The sequence below is a fragment of the Rhinatrema bivittatum genome, chromosome 9, assembly GCF_901001135.1.
Source record: "Rhinatrema bivittatum chromosome 9, aRhiBiv1.1, whole genome shotgun sequence".
NCBI lineage: Eukaryota > Metazoa > Chordata > Amphibia > Gymnophiona > Rhinatrematidae > Rhinatrema > Rhinatrema bivittatum.
Genome location: NC_042623.1, coordinates 44753941 through 44777922, shown reverse-complemented (window position 1 = coordinate 44777922; position 23982 = coordinate 44753941). Strand labels below are relative to the sequence as shown.

At 44.7% G+C, this 23982-nt stretch overlaps 1 protein-coding gene across 10 annotated transcripts in view; it reads left to right on the top strand.

Moving 5' to 3' along the window:
* SRPK2 (SRSF protein kinase 2) overlaps positions 1–23982 on the top strand; it is a 424006-nt gene that overhangs the window by 260759 nt on the left and 139265 nt on the right. For all 10 annotated transcript variants that reach the window (XM_029615025.1, XM_029615034.1, XM_029615027.1 and 7 more), the window contains one exon: positions 58–145. In XM_029615025.1, coding sequence (XP_029470885.1) covers positions 58–145 — 88 coding nt within the window. The remainder of the gene's footprint in view (positions 1–57; positions 146–23982) is intronic.

Here is a 23982-nt window from a genome sequence, read left to right as displayed (position 1 = left end):
ATTATAAAGCATACGATTTACATTAAATTAGTCTCTTTTGATTTTCTTTTTCATCAGGTAAGAGAAAGTGACCCTGGGGATCCAAACAAGGTTATGGTTGTACAGTTAATTGATGACTTTAAAATTTCTGGAATGAATGGTATACGTATCCTTTTGCATATGTTAAATATATATAGTAGTAATGTTTAGTAATGAGAATATAGACATTTTTTCCCCCATTCATGCCTGTTTTAAAGAACATTTAACATCCCTTTATATCTTGAAGGCAAGACAAGTGATCTGACAATATATTTCAAATTCAGTATTAAAGTAGATTAATGAAGAATTATCCATGAGTCTTTTTAGGCTAAGGCTGCTATGGTTTGAACATTTGTGTTGTTTTTTTTTTTGTTAACATCCCATGTTAGATGATTGAAAAAGTGAAAAGGTTATCTGTTCTTAGGTTTCATTGTCTTGGTTTGGAGTCACCCTATATTAAAGAAGTTAATAGGGGCTGTGGGGGGTAGATCAAAGACACAGTGGAGTTCCTTTATTGACTCAGACACGTCTGTATCTGTCTTGCTCCCTTACAATCCCTTTCCAGAGATGGCATATGTTGAACAGGACAAAGATGCAAACCATACCGGCCAATGCAATATTGGCATGCAGAAAGCGAGTGCTCATGATTGAGCACCTGCTCTCCTAATACGCACCAATGCACCGGCGCCCGATGTAATATTTAAATAGGCTGCCATTGTAAAAAAGAGGCACTAGGGGAAATTATGCACCCCTAGCACTTCCTCAGTAGTGGGCACCTAGGAGAGGTGCCTGACAGCGGGTTAGGAAAACAGACGCTCAATTTTATGAGTTCCATTTTCCTGACCTGTGCACAGCCACAGATTAGGAAGATGGATGCTCGTTAGTTGAGCATTCCTTTTCCTAACCTGACTGCTGGCACATTTTATTTATTTTTTTTTTTTCAGGGTTCTCCTTTTTTGGTTCCTCCGACTTAATATTGACATTTTCTGCTTTTCTGTAAACTTTTTGGGCTCCTCAAGAATTATCGTCTGCTCCGGGGCAGGCATTAATTTTTTAGGGTAAAAATGTTCACGTCAGGTGAACATTGGTCTTTTTTGCATCGGGAGAAATAGCTTATAGCGCTCATCAGCATGATTTTACATGTGATGAGCACTATTAGCTATGTGCTCATTTGGACGCACGTTTTGGATGCGCTAACCCCAATTTTGCATCAGGGGTTAGGTATGTGTGTCCAAAATGCACAGCCAGTCGTGTGTTGAGCCGTGCACTGTGGCCAGTGCATGGTATTGCATTTACCTGAAGGAAGGAACAGAGGAAACAGACTATTTAGGACAAAGACAGCAGTAAGAAAACAAGGCAGGAGTTACCAGTTCCGGAGATGGTTTTCAGGGGTGATGAGTCAGACGAACTGAACGAAATCACTGTGAACCTGGAAGATGTAGTAGGCCAGATTGACAACTAAAGAGTAGCAAATCACCTGGACCAGATGGTATGCATCCTAAGGTTCTGAAGGAACTAAAAAATGAAATTTCTGATCTATTAGTTAAAATTTGTAACCTATCATTAAAATCATCCATTGTACCTGAAGACTGGAGGGTGGCCCAATATTTAAAAAAGGATCCAGGGGCGATCTGGGTAACTATAGACCAGTGAACCTGAATTCAGTGCCGGGAAAAATAGTGGAAACTATTCTCAAGATCAAAATCGTAGAGTATATAGAAAGACATGATTTAATGGGACACAGTCAACATGGATTTACCCAAGGGAAGTCTTGCCTAACAAATCTGCTTCATTTTTTTGAAGAGGTTAATAAACATGTGGATAAAGGTGAACTGGTCGATGTAGTGTATTTGGATTTTCAGAAGACGTTTGACAAAGTCCCTTATGAGAGGCTTCTACGAAAACTAAAAAGTCATGGGATAGGAGGCGATGTCCTTTCGTGGATTACAAACTGATTAAAAGACAGGAAACAGAGAGTAGGATTAAATGGTCAATTTTCTCAGTGGAAAAGGGTGAACAGTGGAGTGCCTCAGGGATCTGTACTTGGACCGGTGCTTTTCAATATATATATAAATGATCTGGAAAGGAATACGACGAGTGAGGTTATCAAATTTGCGGATGATACAAAATTATTCAGAGTAGTTAAATCACAAGCAGACTGTGATTTATTATTATTATTATTATTTAAACATTTTTATATACTGGCATTCATCGTGGACATCATGTCGGTTCACAGTAAACAGGTTAAGTTTGGAATTACATTACAGGAAGACCTTGCAAGACTGGAAGATTGGGCATCCAAATGGCAGATGAAATTTAATGTGGACAAGTGCAAGGTGTTGCATATAGGGAAAAATAACCCTTGCTGTAGTTACACGATGTTAGGTTCCATATTAGGAGCTACTACCCAGGAAAAAGATCTAGGCATCATAGTGGATAATACTTTAAAATCGTCGGCTCAGTGTGCTGCAGCAGTCAAAAAAGCAAATAGAATGTTAAGAATTATTAGGAAAGGAATGGTTAATAGAACGGAAAATGTCATAATGCCTCTGTATCGCTCCATGGTGAGACGCACCTTGAATACTGTGTACAATTCTGGTCACCGCATTTCAAAAAAGATATAGTTGTGATGGAGAAGGTACAGAGAAGGGCAACCAAAATGATAAAGGGGATGGAACAGCTCCCCTATGAGGAAAGGCTGAAGAGGTTAGGGCTGTTCAGCTTGGAGAAGAGACGGCTGAGGCGGGATATGATAGAGGTCTTTAAGATCATGAGAGGTCTTGAACGAGTAGATGTGACTCGGTTATTTACACTTTCGAATAATAGAAGGAGTAGGGGGCATTCCATGAAGTTAGCAAGTAACACATTTAAGACTAATCAGAGAAAATTCTTTTTCACTCAACACACAATAAAGCTCTGGAATTTGTTGCCAGAGGATGTGGTTAGTGCAGTTAGTGTAGCTGGGTTCAAAAAAGGTTTGGATAAGTTCTTGGAGGAGAAGTCCATTAATGGCTATTAATCAATTTTACTTAGGGAATAGCCACTGCTATTAATTGCATCAGTAGCATGGGATCTTCTTAGTGTTTGGGTAATTGCCAGGTTCTTGTGGCCTGGTTTTGGCCTCTGTTGGAAACAGAGGCCAAAACCAGGCCACAAGAGCCTGGTTTTGGCCACAAGAGCCATCAAGCCACAAGGCCACAAGAGCCATCAAGCCCAGCCTATATGCTGGGCTTGATGGCTCTTGGTCTGACCCAGCATGGCAATTTCTTATGTTCTTAAAGAAGAAAATGAGAAAAAGGAGTGAGAAAAATCATCATAATCACAATGTATCACAAAAAGAAAAATGTAAAAATATCAGAGATTGTATAGAAAAATAAAGAGAAGATGTTAAACAGAAGATAAAAATAAAGAGAAGATGTTAAACAGAAGATTTAAATCACTGCTTTCAGAGCATGATAAATCCCATGCATTCTAATCAGGGACTAGTTAATTAGTCAAATGTGGAATCAGAGACCCACATCAGAATATCTAGGAGGGTTGTCAGCAACTGCAGGTTCAGGCTCTGACCATAACAGAGAACTAGTGAAGTATGAGAAGAACATACATGAAGTGCTGGTCTTATGCACTGCTACTCTTGTTTCTTCTTGATACCTTTTGATTTCTTAGTGGGAGTGCACAGAAGGGAAACCAGTAGATTGCAGGAGGCGGTCATAGCAGCAACACAGGAGACATGAACACTTTCTGCCTTTCCACTCCATAGCCTTTGTCACCCTTCTGTTGGTTCAGTATTTAAGTTGCTATAGGTAAAAAAAAATTAAAGGGGAATGTGGAAGAGAGAGAGCAAGGGAATGGAAGGGGAGAGAGTAAAAAAGGCAGAAGAGGAAAAGAAAACAAAAGGGGAAAGGAGGCATGAGAGCAAATAGAGAAGGAGTGAGATAGTAAAGGTATGGAGGGAGGATATACATGGGGGAGGAGGAGATAGATGAAAGCCTGGAGAGAAACGTCAGACAGTGCTGGTCTTTGGGTAGGGTGCGCTGAGTGGTGGCCCAGGGCATGGAATGGCTAAAGAGGTTAGGACTGTTCAGCTTGAGAAAACGACTGAGCAGTGCTGGTCTTTGGGTAGGGTGCGCTGAGTGGTGGCCCAGGGCATGGAATGGCTAAAGAGGTTAGGGCTGTTCAGCTTGGAGAAAACGACTGAGGCAGGATATGATAGAAGTCTACAAAATCATGAAAGGACTTGAACAGGTAAATTTGAAATGGTTATTTACTCTTTCAGATAATACAAGGATTAGGGGGCACTCCATAATGCTAGCAAGTAGCACATTTATTTTTTTATTTTCTTTTTCTTTTTTCTTTATGTAATGTAAAAACAAAAAACAAGAATAATCTTGACATCATATGGGTATTACAGGAGCCAAATAGAATCTCAACAGAGAAAATAAGGTTAAGCAAGCACATATTTATATCCATCTACTCCTAGTCCTCAATACAGGTTCCCCCCAAGTAAACAGTGGCTTATAACCACCTAGGAAATTAACAGCACATAAAGCATAGGAATCTATACATAGAGGTCTAAACATCGATCATTGTGGGATCAGGAGGAAACGGAGCCTGCAGAGCCTTCAGAGGGGAAAGCAGGGCCTGCGCGATTGGCGCCGGAGACCCGCCGGGGTAAGACTTGTTAACTTTCACTTACCCACAGCCGCCGCCAGCATCGACCACGAGGCAACCCCTGCCTCCCCCCGCTGACTCCTCCGATCTGGGCTTCCTCCTCCCTTCACCAGCAACCAATCCAGCGCGCAGATGCCGACACCGAGCATCCAATCGGGGGACAGCCCCGATTGGTCTTTAAATCCAGCGGCGCTGCTAGGCGCCGCGCGACAAAGGGGCAGGCCCCTTTGTGCCCCCCTTCATGCAGCACCGTAGGGCTGCCTCCAAACCTTCCCTCTTCTTGCCCCAGCCACCACGGACAACTGGCGCTCTATACAATTCTCCATTGATCAATCCACATATCACTAGCCTCCCCTACCTGCGATCTTTTTAACCCATCTTCAGAAAAACCTAGACCTGGAAACCGGGAGACTAGGCTACTCAGCAGATCTTCGAGCCTACCAGGGTAAGCCACCCTCAGTCTCGCGTACACCACCAAGGTCTCGAACACCGCCCACGAGCCCTGCAGACGTTACAAGCTACACATATTTCATCCTCCACAATTCCAAGACCTCTACACTACTCTACTCGCCTCCAAATGCCCCAACAGCCCACAATGAACTAAGATTCAGACTCAGTCTCTGACTTTTCCCCACTCTTCAGGATCCCATCCTTCTCATCGTACATCTCCCCCAGCCCTACTTTGGTTCTAGTGCGGCCATCCCCTCTACAGGATCCTTCACCACAATCTTCGCACTATCTCCACCTTCTGTGGCAAAATGCACCCATTCGCTATCCCTATCATCAGGAACAATTTCAGAATCCATACGAAACTTATGTCTCCAACTACCACACATCAACAAAGGCTTATTCCTATAATGATCTCTCCACTCACTCAATTTCTTGGTCTCTCACTCTTCACTCTAACCCTTTTCAATGCTCAGTCGCTCTCTAAAAAAACCCACATTCTCAATGACTATCTGATTGATGTTAACCCAGACATCTGTACAATCACGGAAACGTGGCTTAAACCCACAGACACAGTTCTACTGAATCAACTCCCCACTCAATCTTACGACTTCTTTTCAGTCCCCAGACCTAAAAAAAGAGGTGGAGGCCTCCTCCTAGCCGCAAAAAAAGGTTTTGGCTTAACCCTCCAACCTACTAATTCAACAACAAAGCTGGAATTCTCCTTCTTCAAATCTGCCTCATATACTCCCCTCCAGGAGCCCTAGAATCAGATCCCTCTCCCTTGATCGAGCTCTTAGCCAAACATATTAACGCTGACAAACCAGCCATAATTCTGGGAGACTTTAACTTACATGTTGACGCCTCCCCCCGATCTCACAACTGCGAAACCTTTCTCTCCTCCCTTACTCTTATGGGTTTCACTCAAATTATAAACAGCTCCACGCACAAAGCAGGCCACACATTGGACCTCATCTTCATCAACGATAACATCACCATTGTCTCCAATCCCACCTGCTCCCCAGTCCCCTGGTCGGACCACCGGATCATCTCCACATCCCTAGAAATCAAAGAGCAGCCACCTCTATCCTACCCTAAAACCTCCATTCAATACAGGAAACTTTGCTCTCCAGACCTTCTCAGCGAGCAGCTCTCAAAGGAATTATCACACCTAGACCTCTCAGACGCAAGCGCAGCTACTACCTCATGGATCAATATCACCACCAAAATAGCAAACCAGTTCTGGCCCGTCCACTACCAAAGATGCTACAACCCTCCCCAGACAGCAGGAACCTTGGTTCACACCAGAAGGCTAAAAGTCTCAAAACAAGAACTAAGAAGAAGAGAACAAAGGTGGAGAAAAAAACCCCTCCACCACAATGCAAGCTACCTACAAATTGCTCCTAAACATCTACAGAAACGCCATCCTCAGAACAAAGAAAGATTTCTACTCAAAAAAAAATCACAACTTCATCTTTGATTCTAAGGCACTATTTTCCTATGTTTCATCTCTCACCAAACCCTTCCCCCCCCCCCCCCCCCCCCCCATCATCCCAGACAACCAAGCTCTTAACAAAGCCAGTGAACTGGCCAATTACTTCCAGAAAAAAATCACCACCCTGACCGATCTACTCTCAATCCCCCGCCTATCTCTGCGTTTGTGATCCTGCCTCAACCTACCGCAAGTCTGGAATCCTTCAAGCCCACTTCCTCTCTGGAGATAGTAAATATTCTCAAGAAACTCAAACCTTCCTCTCACCCCTCGGACCCACTACCCACGAACCTTTTCATCTCCATCCCAAACACTATTTCCAAACCTATCTCAGAAATCATAAATATCTCCCTAAGCCAGGGCCTAGTATCAAACCAGCTAAAGCTTGCAATTCTCAAACCTCTATTAAAAAAACCCAAACTTGTCACCTACAGACCCAGCCAACTTCCGCCCCATTGCCAACTTACCTCTGATGGCAAAACTGATGGAGAAAATAGTTAACAAACAGCTTTCGGAATATCTGGAAGAAAACAACATACTCGTCCCGATGCAGTACGGATTCCGCAAATCTCTGAACACCGAATCTCTCCTATTATCACTCACAGACACCATCCTCATGAATCTGGATAACAGTCAATCCTACCTTCTTGTTCTATTAGACCTATCCTCAGCTTTTGCTACGGTAAAAAACACAATTCTTTTAGAACGACTTGCAAACATTGGCATCAAGGGAGCTGCCCTCAGCTGGTTTAAGTCCTTCTTAGGCAACAGGTTCTTTAAAGTTAGGATAAACAATAAGGACTCTCCTCCCGTCCGCTCAGACCAAGGTGTCCCCCAAGGATCTTCCCTCTCTCCCACTCTTTTCAATATATACCTTCTCCCACTCTGCCAGTTACTCGCTAATCTTAAGCTAACTCACTACGTCTACGCGGACGATGTTCAAATTCTCATCCCAATCACAGATTCCCTTCACAAAACCTTGGCCCATTGGAATGTCTGTCTGCAGTCAATCAAGGACTTACTCGCCAGTCTCAACCTAGTTCTCAATTCCAACAAAACTGAGATGCTCATCATCTCTCATGACGACACTTACATCCGGCTCAACCCTCCAAGCTCTTCCCAACCCACAACCCCTATCCCAATCCTTCCACCCGCTGTCAAGGACATAGAAACCTGGCTAGACAACCAGCTAAACCTAAAAAAATTCATAAATAACACCACTAAGGAATGCTTTTACAAATTGCAAGTCCTCAGAAAGCTTAAACCACTCCTTCACTTCAACGATTTCCGTCTTGTGCTACAATCTATCATCCTATCCAAGATTGATTACTTTAACTCCCTCTTGCTCGGCATCCCTACCAACTCCATCAAACCACTACAGATGGTACAGAACGCCGCCGCCAGTATCCTCACTAACACCAATAAAAGAGATCACATCACCCCCATCTTACGTAGTCTTCACTGGCTGCCCGTCAAATACAGGATTCTATTCAAAGTGCTCACAATCATACATAAAGCAACGCACAACCTCTCGCCACTCTTTTTAAGCACCGAACTTAGACCTCACACGTCAGCCAGATCCATCAGAAGTGCATACAAAGCACACTTTATGCCCCGCCAGCAAAAACTTCAAGAAAAAAGAGGGCTCTATCTACAGCTGGCCCTCACCATTGGAATGCTCTCCCCCCTGACCTACGACTGGAACCTTGCCACTCGACCTTCAAAAAAAATCTTAAGACTTGGCTCTTCCTCCAAGCTTTCCCCAACACTTAATCTTTGCCTTGGTTTTTAACAACAGTCTCGCCCGTCCCATCTCTTCCATCCCTCTCCCTTTTGTTCTCGATGCTAATCCCTTCCGATTCCATGAAGTATATTTATTTTCCCCGCATTTGTCTCCTGTTTCTTGTTGATTGTACATCAATCATACGAGGCGGTCATCCAGACCGGTTTCACTGTTTCTCCCTGTACATTACCTCCAACTCCTCTGCCTGCTCCCAACTCCTTTTCCACAAGTTTTATATACCCATTGTATCAGCTCTAATTTTCTATGTACCAGTTGTACCAGCTGTACCAGTTTAATATTCTACTGTTTTATGTACTGCCTTTGAGCGAAGTTTTCTGTTTATTGTAAACCGAGGCTATCTATATCTCATATAGGAACCGCAGTATATAAAAATAATAAATAAATAAATAAATAAATAAAATCAAGCGGAAATGGAAGGTTCAACAGAAGTATTTTGGACCACCTTGTCACTCAAAAACATAAACGATTGAGAAGGCACAAAGAAAGTATAGGAAAGGCCCTTATACTGAATGTAACACTTGCAGGGAAATTTTAAAGAAAGTAAAGCCCCAATCTGGAGTAAGAATCAGTAATTGTTTTCTCTTCTTTTGAGTCTGTCTTGATACATCTGGAAAGACCCTAACATTCAAATTAAGAAAAGTAACAGAACGATACCTAAAAAGCAATCTGAGAATCCAATCGAAGTCTGGTTCCAAAATAAGAGTCACAATTATTATTACAGATTCAACCAGATCTGTCTCTGAAGTCTCCAAGACTTTAGAAATATCCAACCTAGATGGTTGCAACAGTTCCATGGCTTGATTTTCAGTATGAACCTCCGCTTCCTTGTTGAATGGAGGTAAATAAAATGATTTAGGCAATGGCGGAACCGCTTGTTCCAAGACTTTGAGAACCTCGACTAGATATCTTTTAAACATATCTTTAGCAGATATTTATTTATTTTATTTATAACTTTTTTATACCGAGGTTCAGGTAACAGAGTTACTTATCACTCCGGTTTACATTCTAACAGGCAATAAATAATGATAATAATATGTCTTACAAAGAACAAGGAGGAGAATAACTTGGAATAAACATAACTAGGAAAGAAACAAAGTGTGCAGGTAGAAAGAGGTGGCCTTGAGGGGATTCAATCCAAAGGGGAAGTTGACTAAAGGAGGAGGAGAAGGAGAAGATAATAAGGTTGAATAAACATGAGAGTGGGCCCTGTGTAGGGACAGTTTGTGGAAGCTGTGAAGCAGCTTGAAATTATGGGAAAGCTTTGCTGAATAACAAAGTCTTGAGTCTTTTTTTAAACGTGATTGTGCAAAGTTCCAGCCTGAGCTCAGGTGGGAGAGAATTCCATTGCTTGGGGCCCACGGTGGAGGGTGATCTTTTTCTTAAGGATGTTTTAATAGGAGGTGCTTTCAGCGTACCTCTCTGTGCTAATCTTAGCGGACGGGAAGAGGTGTGAAGTTGAAGAGGAATTCTGAGGTCCAGTGGTGTGTTGTGGTGAATGGCTTTGTGGATGATGGTTAATAGTTTGTAGAGGATTCTGGATTTGACTGGGAGCCAGTGAAGCTTCTTTAGAATAGGAGTTATATGGTCCCTTTTGTTGGACTTTGTGAGAATCCTTGCAGATGCATTTTGTAACAACTGGAGAGGCTTTAGGGCATTGTCAGGAAGGCTGTGAGGCACTTTAGGGAAATTTATAAAGTGTAGATTCTTACCCCACACATAGTTTTCAAGGTTCTCCAATTTATTATTTATAACCTGATTTTCTTTAATAGAAAGTTCTTGTAGATTTTTAAAATATCCAATTTCTTTTATTATCCCATCCATCTGTTTTAAGATGGAAGTATTGGAACTCTCTAGTTCTTGTATCATATTTTCATTTGCATTGGTTTTAGATAAAATAGAGTTTATGAAATCGAGGCATTAAGACCTTCAGTTGTCTCCCAGATTGAGTCCAAGGTAATCTGAGGGGGCCTTGCCTGCATAAGTTGTCTTGCAATGGTCAGGGCATCCATAGCCGGTGTCAAAGCAGATGGAAATCTTCCTGAATCAAAAACTTGAGTTCCCAAGAATAATGAGTCAGCCAACACCCCAGGGGAAACACCCCCTCATCGACCTTCTCTCTTTTCTGACGCGCTCCCTGTAAAGGATTCACCGGCAACGGCATCATCAGCTTGTGCCCGGTCCGCACCAATTCAGAGACCTGAAGGGCTGCAAGGTTAGCTGGAGCAGACCTCACGATCGGGGAAAGAGAGATTGATAAGCCAAGGGGAGAGATCTCTGCAGCTTCCTCAGTCTCAACCCCCCAACGTCTTCACTCCCGATTGATCTCCCATGTGCACGACATGGGTGTCCGTTGGACCAATGGACAAGGGCCAATCCTCTCCTTCCCCCTATGTTTGCAGCCAGTATGAGGCATATCAGTTGAAAAAGGAAGCAAAAAGAAAGAACACGCACACTGCAAGTGCCTTTTTGCACATTTTGGATTGTGAGCAAATAGCACATTTAAAATAAATCAGAGAAAATTCTTTTTCACTCAATGCACAATTAAGCTCTGCAGTTAGTTGCCAGATGATGTGGTTAAGGCACTAGTGTAGCTGGGTTTAAAAAAGATTAGGATAAGTTCCTGAAGCCCAAATCCATAGACTGCTCTTAATCAATAGGGAGCAGTCATTGTTGTTGCCAGCATTAGTAGCATGGGATCCATTTAATGTTTGTGTACTTGCCAGGTACTTGTGACTTGGATTGGCCACTGTTGGAGACAGTACACTGGGCTTCATGGACCTTTGGTCTGACCCAGTATGGTATATCTTATGTTCTTATGAGCTGAGGGGAACCCTGGGTGCTGCTGGCAATGCATGTTATGCTGATCTGGAGCACTGAAGAAAATGAAGAGCTGGTACAAAGCCAATTTTCACCCAGGGCACCATTTGTCCTAGATCTGGCCCTGCCACTAAACAGAGGAGGACCCTCCAGCCTGCGGTAGTCCTGAAAAGAGTAGCAGACAGTACAGTTGATGGAGTAGAAGATGGGGCCCTGCACAGAGAAAGGAGGAAGAGGCGTACAGGCAGACATAAGAGATTTAAGAGAAGCTTGTTAGAATCTGTTAGAATCTGTTCCTCCAGAGGGGAGGAGTTAGCAATCTGTTATAATATGCTCCGCCAGAGGGGAGGATTAGCAATCTGTTATGATCTGCTATGCTGATGAGAGGAGCAAGCAGATGAGAGTTAGCAGTCTGTTGTGCTCAGCTCCTGAAGTGGGAGGAGTGAGCACTCTAATGTAAATAGGTGAATCCTTGGGCCGATGGCAGATGACAGCGCCCCCAGGAGGATATCCTGAGAGTAACCACCGGCTAGGCTTGGGTATGGAGACAGACACAGACAGTTCTTTATTAGACAGGTTAGTAGAACCACCAGAGGTGGCAGTAGTGAACTGATGTGCCCGGCAGGGCTGAAGTCCCTCAGATACTGGAACTGCAATCCCAGGGTAGCTGAGCTGTAGAGAGACTAAAGATAGTGAGTAGACAGGGTATGCTGTATACATAGCCAGTAGTAGATGACACACTCACATAGATTCTTAAGAAGGCTCAGTAGTTGGAAAGAGTTAGGCCCTCGAGGAGCGGGTACCTGGGTCCAGGGAAAACTCAGAGAGCGATGGAAACTCACAATTTTCTGTATCTGTAATGGCTTCCAGGCAGTAGAGAATCTTCAGTGTATTCAGGAACATGGGCCCTCGAAGAGCGAGTACCGGTTCCTATCTGAAATAGTAACTCACAAATGTCTGTTCTTGCGATAGCTTCTAGACAGTAATCTTCAGAGTGTTTAGGAATATGGGCCCTCGAAGAGCGAGTACCAGTTCCTATCTGTAATCTGAAATAGTAACTCACAAATGTCTGTATCTGCGATCGCTTCCAGGCAATTGAGAGTCTTCTGGGTGTTCAGGAACATAGGCCCTCGAGGAGCGAGTACCGGTTCCTGTCTGCAATCTGAAATCAAGAAAAGAGAGCGAGGCCCCCGAGGAGCGTGTACCCCTGGTAAGTCCGAGGAGGCAGAGTAGCGTAGAGAGAAGTGGGTCCAGATGAATCCCCGCAACCAATCCACCTTGCTAACTCAACTCGTAAGCGCAAGTGAAGACCTTTTATGTTGGAAGTGGAGGACATCAATACAGGGGGACGCCCCTGAGGTTCGCTCCCTTGCTGGTACATACTTCGGAGTGCGCTCGCGCCCTATGTCATCATGAACATGGCGGATCTGCAGCGTCGAGCCGGTCTGGGGACGCCGGGGAGAAGCGGCATGGAGACGCAGCGGCAGCAAGCCGTCCATCAGACCCGGAGGGAGTCGCCACAGAGGTAGAGAGGGTGGAGCGAGGGCGAAGAGCAGCCACGAGCGCAACAAAGCTATGGAGGGGAAGATGGTACTAGTGAGGAAAAAATCTAGGAGAGAGATGAAGCAAGGTGGTGGTCAACATTCTTTGCCAGAAATTGCTGTGTAGGCACCAATGCACCTTTCGCACCTAGCTGCAGGAAAGGCATGTGAGCACCTACACAGTTATTTCAGGCTATATCCTATGTACTAGAAAACCCTGGATGCATCTTCATCGCTCCCCCACCAATACTTTTACCCACTACTAATCTTATGTATGAAGAAAACTCCTATAGTATGACTCTTGCCTACTGAAACAGTAAATAGCAATTATTTTTGTAAATCACTCCTAATTAAACAGAGCAAAATCAGGTGGTAGGCATATGGTTTAGCTGCTTATAGAGTTCATTGTAATGATTTTCAGCAGTGGTTGGAGGACTGATACGGGTCTTCTTTGTCATATACATTATAACCTTGCTGAGTTAACCCATAGCATATGCAACAGTGCTGCAGCTCATGAGATTTAATTTCAGTGTTTTTGTCTAACAGAGGCAGCAGGGATCAGATACACCAAAGAAGCATCATGCTTGAGTTCAGGAAGGAATAGAAGACTATCATCAATGCTCCAGTGATGATGAGAGCTTCAAAGGAAATAACTCTCAAGACTAGCTATTATTCCTAAGTAGCCTTGACATGAGGGTCTGAGAAAGGGGGACAATTGAGATTGGGGGACAGTTGAGAAAGTAGGAGAAATTTTAGCACAGTGCTGTGTGTGGCTATCAGATGAATATGGGGACAAGAAAATGTGGTCAAATTTTTATGTTTGTTAACTCGCTCAGTATTCAAGTATATTCCTGAATTTTGAATATTTTTTTTTTGCTTTGTTAAACCACCACTGATATTTTTGTAGGACTAGTTTTAATTATTTCTGTATAGTAATTTAACTGTTTCTTATCTTCCTGATAGACCAGTCATTTTGTATGGTATTTATCCCTCCTCCAAGTTGGAGACAGAGGACACACCTTTTTATGACCTCACCCTGGGTTATAAGGAAGGTGTGGTCCTGGCCAATCCCATATTTATATTGTACATTTGTATATAATTAACCCCCTCTATCTCTCTTTATTTCTTACAATCCCAGTTCATTAGCCCTTGTTAATTGTAACTGCTTCTTTTCATCACGTTTTATTATGTTTTTTGGTTGTATTCTTCGCACCCCTGTTTTCTGTAAACCGACATGATGTGAACGAGTTCATGAATGCCGGTATAAAAAAACCTTAAATAAATAAATAAAATAAATAATCTGTCTCTTGCAGTTGTGACACAGAGACAGTCTCAGCTCCTAGAGCCTTGGCCTGGTTGAGCACACGACTCCCGGGCTACCAGCCTCTTGGAGCTGACTTCCCCAGATGGCAGTCATCTCCTGGATTAATTTCAATTCGAACCTGTGGTAGAGAAGACAGCCTAGTGAATCTCTCAGGTCCCACACAATGTGGCACTGATGAGTACTCTTGCAGGGTGGCTTCCCCCTCCTCACCACCAGGATGTGAGGTTGGGCTGTCCCCCATCCTCATGCTTCTACTACCTACCTCTCTGTCTTTCTGTAGCTTTCAGAAAGCAGTTTCTGGATCCTCAAGAGCCCGGCAGCCAAAATAAAAAGCAAAGCCTGCAAGATTCTCTCTCTGTCCCTGTTTCTCCCCCTCCCCTCTATCTCTGTCCCTGTCAAAGGAACAGCAGAGGTAAGTGGAAGCCATGCCTATCTAGCAATAGCCAGTTACTCTCTGGAGGTGGTAAGTAGCAGTTGTACTGCGTACCTCAGTCGGGTGGAAATCTCAAAGTTAGGGCTGCTTGGTATCTGGTATTTGGGCATGCACACAGCTATGGAAAAGCAGCAGCTGAGCGTATTTATGTACTTCAGGGGAGGGGAAGCTCTACTCTCCGCAGTTGTGCTGTTTCCCTGTTTGTTTCTAGGGCATTACAGGTATACATGTCTAATTTTGTAATATATAAGGACATGAGACTTGCCGTACTGGGTCAGACAAAGGGTCCATCTAGTCCAGTATCCTGTTTCCAGGTCACAAGAACCTAGCAGGATCCCAAGGGGTAGATATGAAAGAAAGAAAGAAATACAAATTTTCCACCTTTCAGACACTTCAAAGTGGATTACATTCAGGTACTGTAGAACATAAGAACATGCCATACTGGGTCAGACCAAGGGTCCATCAAGCCCAGCATCCTGTTTCCAACAGTGGCCAATCCAGGCCATAAGAACCTGGCAAGTATCCAAAAACTAAGTCTATTCCACGCTACTGTTGCTAGTAATAGCAGTGGCTATTTTCTAAGTCAACTTAATTAATAGCAGGTAATGGTCTTCTCCTCCAAGAACTTATCCAATCCTATTTTAAACACAGCTATACTAACTGCACTAACCACATCCTCTGGCAACAGATTCCAGAGTTTAATTGTGCGTTGAATGAAAAAGAACTTTCTCCGATTAGTTTTAAATGTGCCACATGCTAACTTCATGGATTGCCCCCTAGTCTTTCTATTATCCGAAAGATGTTGCTATCCAATATAGAGGCATTAGCACAGTAACTTTAAAAAAAAAAAAGGGGGGGGGGGGGGAGGGATCTACACAAAATTAAAAATTTGGAATTGGAACGGTCTAAATTGTGAGTTCTTTTAGCTCTTGAGGTTCAGTATAAATTGGACTTGACCAAACAAACATATTTTGAACTAGCAAATAAACTCAGCAAACTGTTAGCATGGAAATTGAAATGTCTACAGCTTCAGATTCAAATCTTGAATGTTAAAGCTTAAAGAGAACCATGGCTGTATACTAGTGAATGACCACACTACTATGTATCCTCTGCTTCAGCTCGACAAGATGGATCAGCTGTTCGGGTCGAGGAAGTCCAAGGCATCAGCATCAGTGGACCTTGGAGCTGCACCGATGGACACCACTCCATTGATATCAGTGGGACCGTCAGTGATATCGGTGGATAGAGGCATCGGAGACCACCATTGTTGATCTCCTCCAGGCCAAGGACACCATGTTCATTGTCTTCGGCATCGGGAAAATACCAGACCGAGCATTGAGGGAAGCCTAAGAAGCATCGATGCTAGTCCCTGTTGATGCCAGATGCAGGGATGCACCAGATTTTACCATGATGCCCTCAAAGTGATCCCACGGTGAAGAGTGCCCATTCTCTATCAGTGCCGGGGGTCTGCAGTGGTCTCCACTGGACTGGTGCCAGTCACCAATCCACCTCATGGGTCCGAAGAAGATCTGGCCACCCCTCCTTCCTCCCAGTTTGTATTGGCATTGGCAACGTTTGAGGAGGAGCTGGAGCATCAAGTTCAGCTGGTGGTGGATCAGGCACTGCAGGGTATAAGACCTGTGGCACCGAAGGCACCAGAACTAGTGCTGCCCGTCATCCTACTGCTGCTGGAAAAGCACAACATGGTCATTGGTGCATACTGACCCAGCTAGTCGGTTCTCGGGAAGGCACCAGTGCCCAGCGGAGCACCAAGGCCTCCCCCTATCAATACTGTGGTCGTTGCCAGTTCCTCTGAGGAGGAAGCTCCACTGAGGCCAGCAGAGATGCCAAGGCCTGTAGGCCCCCCCATCCAGTTCTACCGGTGTCTGCACCTCTGGACGAAGGCCAAGTACCTAGGGCCCCATCCCCTGTAGCATACAGTTAGGATGAGGGTCCCTGTGACCCCCTGGGTGGATGATCCGACGGAATCCTCCTCCAAGGACTCTGATGGTCTCTGATGGTCTCCAGCCAATACGAACTGGAAGGAAGTCCCCACTTTAAGACTTGACCTTCGCAGAGTTTGTGAGGATGATGACTGAGGCATCCCATTTCAACTTTTGACTAAGGAGGATACCAGGCACAAAATTCTTGAGATCCTCTAGTTCATGGAGCCTCCTAAGGAGATTGTGGCAATCCCAGTACACAAGATCCTTAAGGAATTGCTGCTGAGGATATAGGTATACCCCTCACAGTGCCTCCCTTTAACAAGCATGCAGATGGGGTCTACCTCATCCAGAAAGCTGCCGGATTTGATGTGTCAGCTCCCTCAGCAGTCGGTGGTGGTCAAATCCACCCTCAAGAGGGCCAAGCACTCTCGGACCCACTCCTTGGTGCCCCTGGGGAAAGACCACAGAGCGATGAACGCTCTTGGGAGGAAGATGTTCCAGGGCACCATGCTTATTGCTTGCATTTCTGCCTACCAGCTCTACATGAGCCACTAGTCACAGGACATCTGGAAGCAGGTTCAAGAAGTGGCCAAGCAGCTGCCTCAAAAGCAGCAGGACACCCTCATGTCACTGGTGCACAGCGGTCTGGAGTGCAGGAAACACAAGATCCATGTGACCTACGATGTTTTCAAGATGGCAGCAGGAATTGGTGCCCGCAGTATGGCATGGCTGTGGGCCTTGGATCTCTGACCAGAGGTACAGGATTAAAATCACTGACATGCTGTGTACTGGAGAGAATCTCTTCAGAGGTAGAGTGAGGGATGCTATGGTCCAACTCTGAGATGATCATGGAACCCTACAACAAGTCTCCACCAGTAATCTGGACCTGTCCTCATCCAGGACGCCATCAAGACTGGGGCCAAGGACATCTTTCTTTCACCAAAGGAAGTACTATCCTCCACCCCCTTGCTCCCTTCAACACCATTAGGGCTCTCGCGGCTGTCTTAGGCAACAGAGAGTCTCCAAGCCCCAGCTGGCTCCTCAGTTAACTCAGAGGATGGGGTTTTGACTGGGCCGTGGGGAGCACAAGCCAGTCGCCCGTATGTGGGATGATGGACCCTCCATCAGGGGCAGGCTGTGGTTCTTTGCTCTGTAGAACCTCGGACCAGTGAGTTTTGTCTATGTCCTGCCAAATTGCCCTCCGTGCCCATATTGGGGGCCAGTAGCTCATCAGGAGGTAATACAAGCAGCGCTCTCCTCCCTCTTAATGGCCAGAGCAGTTAAGCCTATACCACCAGGGCAAAGAGGGTGGGGATTCTACTCCAGGTACTTCCTCATTCCAAAGAGAACAGGAGGACTCTGTCCCATCCTAGATCTGAGGACCTTGAACAAGTTTCTAAAAAGAGAAAAGTTCAAGATGGTTTCCCTGGGCACCTTGATCCCCCTTTTGCAAAAAGGGGACTGGCTATGCTCCCTCGACTTAAAGGATGCAAACACTCATATCAAGATCTTCCCCGGTCACAGGAAGTATTTCCCATTTGTTGTGGGAACATGGCACTTCCAGTACCAGGTGTTGCCGTTTGGACTTGAGTCTGCCCCATGCGTCTTCACAAAAAGCCTGGCCATGGTGGCAGCACACCTCCGCAGAGTGGGAGTGCATGTCTTCCCATATCTATATGATTAGCTGGTCAAGAGCACACCTCAGTCAGGGGCCATCAGGTCCATGTGCTTAACCATTCGGGTTTTGGAGTCACTAGGGTTCATTCTCCACTACGCAAAGTCCCATCTCAGCCCATCACCTCAATTGGACTTCATAGGAGACCTGCTAGACATGGCTCAGGCGGCCTTTCTGCCTAGCTAGAGGGCTGCCTCCGTGGCGTTCATTGCGGCAGAGATTCAACAGAGTCAGCAGGTGTCAGTCTGGCACATGTTTATGCTGTTGGGCCATATGGCCACAATCATCCATGTTACTCCCTTGGCTCATTTACACATGCACAGAGCCCAATGGACCCTGAGGACACAGTGGCACCAAGCCACTCAGAGCTTCCAGGATTGCATCCGAGTTACCCCGTCTCTCCAGAACTCATTGTCCTGGTAGCGGGCACTTTCCATTCTGGAACAGGGGATCTCATTTCAGAGTCTCCCCACTCAAATTGTCCTAACCACAGATGCATCTACCCTGGGGTGGGGAGCTCATGTAGATGGGCTCGCTACTCAGGGTCTTTGGTCCACTCAGGAATGTTCTCGTCAAATCAACTTACTGGAGCTTCAGGCAATCAGGTACTTGCTATGGGCTTTCAGAGATGGACTGTCCAACAAAGTTGTTCTGATACAGACTGACAACCAGGTTCCATGTGGTATGTCAACATACAAGGAGGCACAGGATCCTGTGTCACAAAGCGGTCCAGATCTAGTCGTGGGCCCTGCCCCACAGAATGGTGCTTTTAGGAATCTGTTACTGAAGACTCCTAATGGGGGAGGAGTTAGCAATCTGTTAGGAAACTGACTCCTGTGGAAGGAGGAGTTAGCAATCTGTAATGGTTCTGATGCTGGATGGGCAGAGCAATCAGATAGGAGTTAGCAATCTGTAATGAAAGCTCTGTGTTAGAGCTGGGAGATAGCAATCTTGTTGTGGTTCAGCTCCCGTGGTAGGAGGAGTTAGCAATCTTGTTATGAACTGCTCCTGTAGAGGGAGAAATTAGCAAACTGTTATGCATTGACTCCTGTAGAAGGGAGGAGTTAACAATCTGTTAGAGACTCCATGAGGAGTTAGCAATCCTTTACCAGCGGAGTGCTTGGAGAGGGCACTCAGCTGTAAAGGAATGTAAATAGGTGGATCCTTGGGCAGATGGCAGATGATTGCACCCCCAGGAGGATATCCTGAGAGGGACCACCGGCTAGGCTTGGGTATGGAGACAGACACAGATAGTTCTTAAATTAGACAGGTTAGTAGAACCACCAGAGGTGGCAGTAGTGAGCTGATATGCCCGGCAGGGCTGAAGTCCCTCAGGAACTGGAACAGCAAACCCAGTGTTGCTGAGCTGTAGAGAAACTATAGATAGTGAGTAGACCGGGTATGCTGCGTTCATAGCCAGAACTAGATGACAAAACTCACATAAGGTCTTAAAGAGGCTCAGTAGCTGGAAAGGGTTAGGTCCTCGAGGAGCGAGTACCTGGTTCCAGGGAAAGCTCAGAGAGAACGATGGTAACTCACAAATGTCTGTATCTGCGATAGCTTCCAGGCAGTAGAGAATCTTCAGATTGTTCAGGAACATGGGCCCTCGAGGAGCGAGTACCGGTTCCTATCTGCAAACTGAAATAAAGAAAAGAGAGCGGGGCCCCCGAGGAGGAGGTACCCCTGGTAAGTCCGAGGAGGCAGAGTAGCTTGGACAAATCCTTGCTAACTCAATTCGTTAGCAAATACTGAGACCTTTTATATTGGAAGCGGATGATGTCATCCAGGGGGATGCCCCCGAGGTTCGCGCCCTTGTTGGTACATCAATCGGAGTGAGCACACGCCCTATGTCATCAGGAACGTGGCAGATCTGCAGCGTCGTGCTGGTCCGGGGACGCTGGAGAGAGATGGCAAGAAGACGCCGTGGCAGCTAAGCGTCCATCAGACCTGGAGGGAGTCGCCACAGAGGTAAAGAGGGCGGAGTGAGGGCTTCTAGCAATGATGGATGCAACAGGTGCTCAGGGCCATGTACCTTGCCAGGACAGAGAACATGGTAGTAGACAGGCTGAGTCGAGCCTTCAGACCCCATGAGTGGTCCCTGGACCAGGGGCTAGCGAATCAGGTTTTCCGCCTCTGGAGGAGCCCGGATGTAGATCTGTTCATGGCCCCCTGCAAAAAGAAGGTGCCTCCGTTCTGCTCCCTGCACAGGACAAATGGCAAACCGGCCTCTGACGCCCTCCCCCGTCATTGGGACAAGGATCTTTTGTACACATATCCTCTAATTCCCTTAGTGGAGAAGACTCTCCTGAAGCTTCATGAGGACAAAGATACTATGGTTCTCATACTCTCTCATTGACCGAGACAGATCTGGTTTCCATGCCTTCGGAAGTTGTCCATCTGGAGGCCAATCAGCCTGGGGACTTCTGCAGATCTCATTACGCAAGACCAAGGCAGGCTGCGGCATCCCAATCTCTAGGCCCTGTCGTTCACAGCGTGAATTTTGAGAGGTTAATCATACAGTCACTTGATCTTTCAGGGGATGTGTCTCGTGTCGTGGTGACTTCTAGAAAGCAGTAGACCCTAGATCCTTTTTCCTGCCCCACACAAAAACTGCTTGATTAACTTCTACGCCTATCATAGGCTGGCTTAAAAACCAACTCTGTTAGAGTTCATCTTTAATGCATTTGGCGCATACCATCACAATGTAGATGGTACTCCCATCTCTGCACAGCCTGTAGTTGTACATTTCATGGGGGGCCTCATTCAATTGAAGCCTCCCCTACGGCCTCCCGCTGTATCTTGGGACATCATCGTGGTATTAGCTCAGCTGATGAAAGCTCCTTTTGAGCCATTGTGCACCTGTTACCTGAAGTACCTGACCTGGAAGGTCATATTTTTGGTGGTGGTCACTTCAGCACACAGGGTCAGTGAGCTTCAAGTCTTAGTGACTTATCCATCTTACATTTGGTTTTGAGTATGCACTCGTTCCTGCCTAAGTTGGTGACGGATTTCCATACTAACCAGTCAATTGTCCTATTTATATTCTTTCCCAGGCTCCTTTCGCACCAAGGCAAACAAGCACTGCAAAGTTTGGACTGCAAGCAGAAGCCCATAGACAGTCCAACTCAACTTTTTGTTTCTTTTGATAGGAATATGTTAGGCATTGCCATTGCCAAACAGACACTATCCAATTGGCTAGCAGGGATTGCATCTTGGGGATTATGTCAAGGCTTGTTCTTTCAGAGCCATGGCAGTGTCAGTGGCCCCCTTGTAAGCAGTTCCCGTGGAGAAAATATGCAAGGCTGCAACGAAGAGTACTCTCCACACATTCAGATCATATTACTCACCGGATAGGGATGGCTGACTAGACAATAGGTTCAGCCAGTCTGTGCTTCGGAACCTGTTTGAGGTGTAGAATGCAACTTTCCCAACTTAGGGCCCATTGTCTGGGTTCAGGCTGTTTGACCCCCTTTGTTACCAACAGCATCGGTATTGTTTTGCCTGACGGCATCTGTTTGAGTGTCCTCGGAGAAAGCAGAGTGGCTTATCTGTAACAGGTGTTCTTCGAGGACAGCAGGATGTTAGTCCTCACGAAACCCACCTGCCATCCTGCAGAGTTGGGTTTCTCTTAGTTTTTATTTTAATCGTAATTCTAATCGTGGTATTGGGCATGCTGGGCATGCTCAGTGTGCTTAGTCAAAGTTCTAGAAACTTTGTCATAAGTTTTCCGCATTGAGGCTCCATCTGATGATGTCACCCATGTATGAGGACTAACATCCTGCTGTACTTGGAGAACACCTGTTACAGGTAAGCAACTCTGCTATGCTTGATATACTGAATGTTACTTTGTTGAGCGAGCCCAAGTGTTGTTTGCTGTCTATGCTGCCAAACGATTGGCCAATAATGAGTTGGAATTGAATGTCCAAATCTTGGTGGCAGCTAGATGTGAAGTGGCTGTGTATTGGAGACTAGCAATTATCCCAACTTTAGACTGATTAAAAAGAAGGTTGGATAATGTTTTCTATTTGGGGAAGTTAACAGCTATGCAGAATGAGATTCTTAACATTTTTTATTCGATTTGGAAACCATTCGAACTTTGTGCTCAATTACCAGCTAAGCATATACTTATGGGGAGAAGATCTACAAAAATGTTGTCTTTCAGATCACTGGTTATGGGTGAAGATATTATAGAAGTTGTAAATGTCACTATTGGGGGGAGGATGGGAGGGGGAAATGCAAACAAAAATTGTCTGTGCTAAGTACATGCTCTTGGTTTACATTGTTATGAATCTTTGGATTATTACCATTGGAGTGTCTGTTTTATATTTGTTAAACAAACATAAAAATGGAGAAAAAGTGGTTGTGTGGGCGCACAATAATTTACTGTTGTATTTTATCCTGTATGCAAATGATATGCACATTAAAACCTCGAGACACTCAAGTTCAAATTTATCCGGAAAAGTAGCTGCACTTAGCCAGATAAGTCTGAAAAGTACTACTTGTCTGTCTAATTAGCACTTTTCAGACTTATCCGGCTATGTAAGATAGCCAGAAAAAAAAAGTTCTATTTATCCGGAAAAGGTCAAATTTGTCTGTCTAAGTAGCGGTAAAGGTGCTACTTAGCTGGATAAGTCTGAATGTAGCTGGATAAATGTGCATAAATGATATACTCACGAATTGTGCTGTGAATTTTAAAGGGATACGTGAATAGATTTTACTTGCATTATTTAGATGCATTCTCCCCCCCCCCCCATAAGTCGGTTTTTACGTGTGTAAGTCAGGGGATTTTATGATATACATACGGCAATGAAATTACCAGTTTTACCAATTTGCATACCAGTTCATCCAATCCAGCTGTAGCTCGTAAAGACTGTCCTGGCTCTTCAGCCTGAAATCCCCCTATTTCTCCCAGAGCCCTCACCCAATTATATTTTTACTTTTGAGTTGTTTCCAATGAATTGCACCAGATATTGAGCAGAAGTAAATATATTCAAGTAAAAGACTTACTCATGTCACTTTGACAGGTTGTGAAGTAACAACTTTGGACGTAAATGATGGCCCCTCCGTGGAGCGTGCTTGCACCGCCTCTTTTCTACGCGTTCAAATTTACTTGTGCTCAATGATATATGCACGTATTTTCCATATATATTCTCATATATGCCAAGGGTATGTAAACTTGTGATCACGACTGTACATGCACAAATGCTGTACCGTGATTAGGTTTGAAAGCTGGGCTCTTAAAGTATGTTTTTAGATTTTTGTTAGCAAGGTGAAGAGTTTGAAACCAGTCAGTATTGCTGTTCCAAGTAACAACAATGTAAAAGTTTTTTCTTAGGACAACAGCTTTATATGATAAACTTAAAAGGAGTATCAAAAGTACAGTCCCCTAACACGGGGAGGAACTCACGAAGAATAATTTCCAAAGGTTGTAATCTATACAAAAGACAAAAATCTAAATAAGAACAGTGGCATATACTACAGCTAACAGTTGGATACAAAGCACATTCCTAAATCAAAGATGTTCAGTTTATAAGTGTTCCAAAATGGGAGACACCCTGTAGAAAAAATAATAGTGAAAAAAACCCAGACTACGGTTACAAATATAAGCCTTTAAACATACAACATATAGCTTATAAATTTGCAAATTCAAAGGCGTGCTGTAAAAAATAATAATAATATTAGAATACAATTTTTAAAAAATTCAGTGGTATTTGTTACCATAGAATTTGTCTTATCATAATCTGTTTTTTACTTTGTTTTTTTTAAATATTTTTTCTGCAGGATGTCTCCTATTTTGGAAAATGTATAAATCGA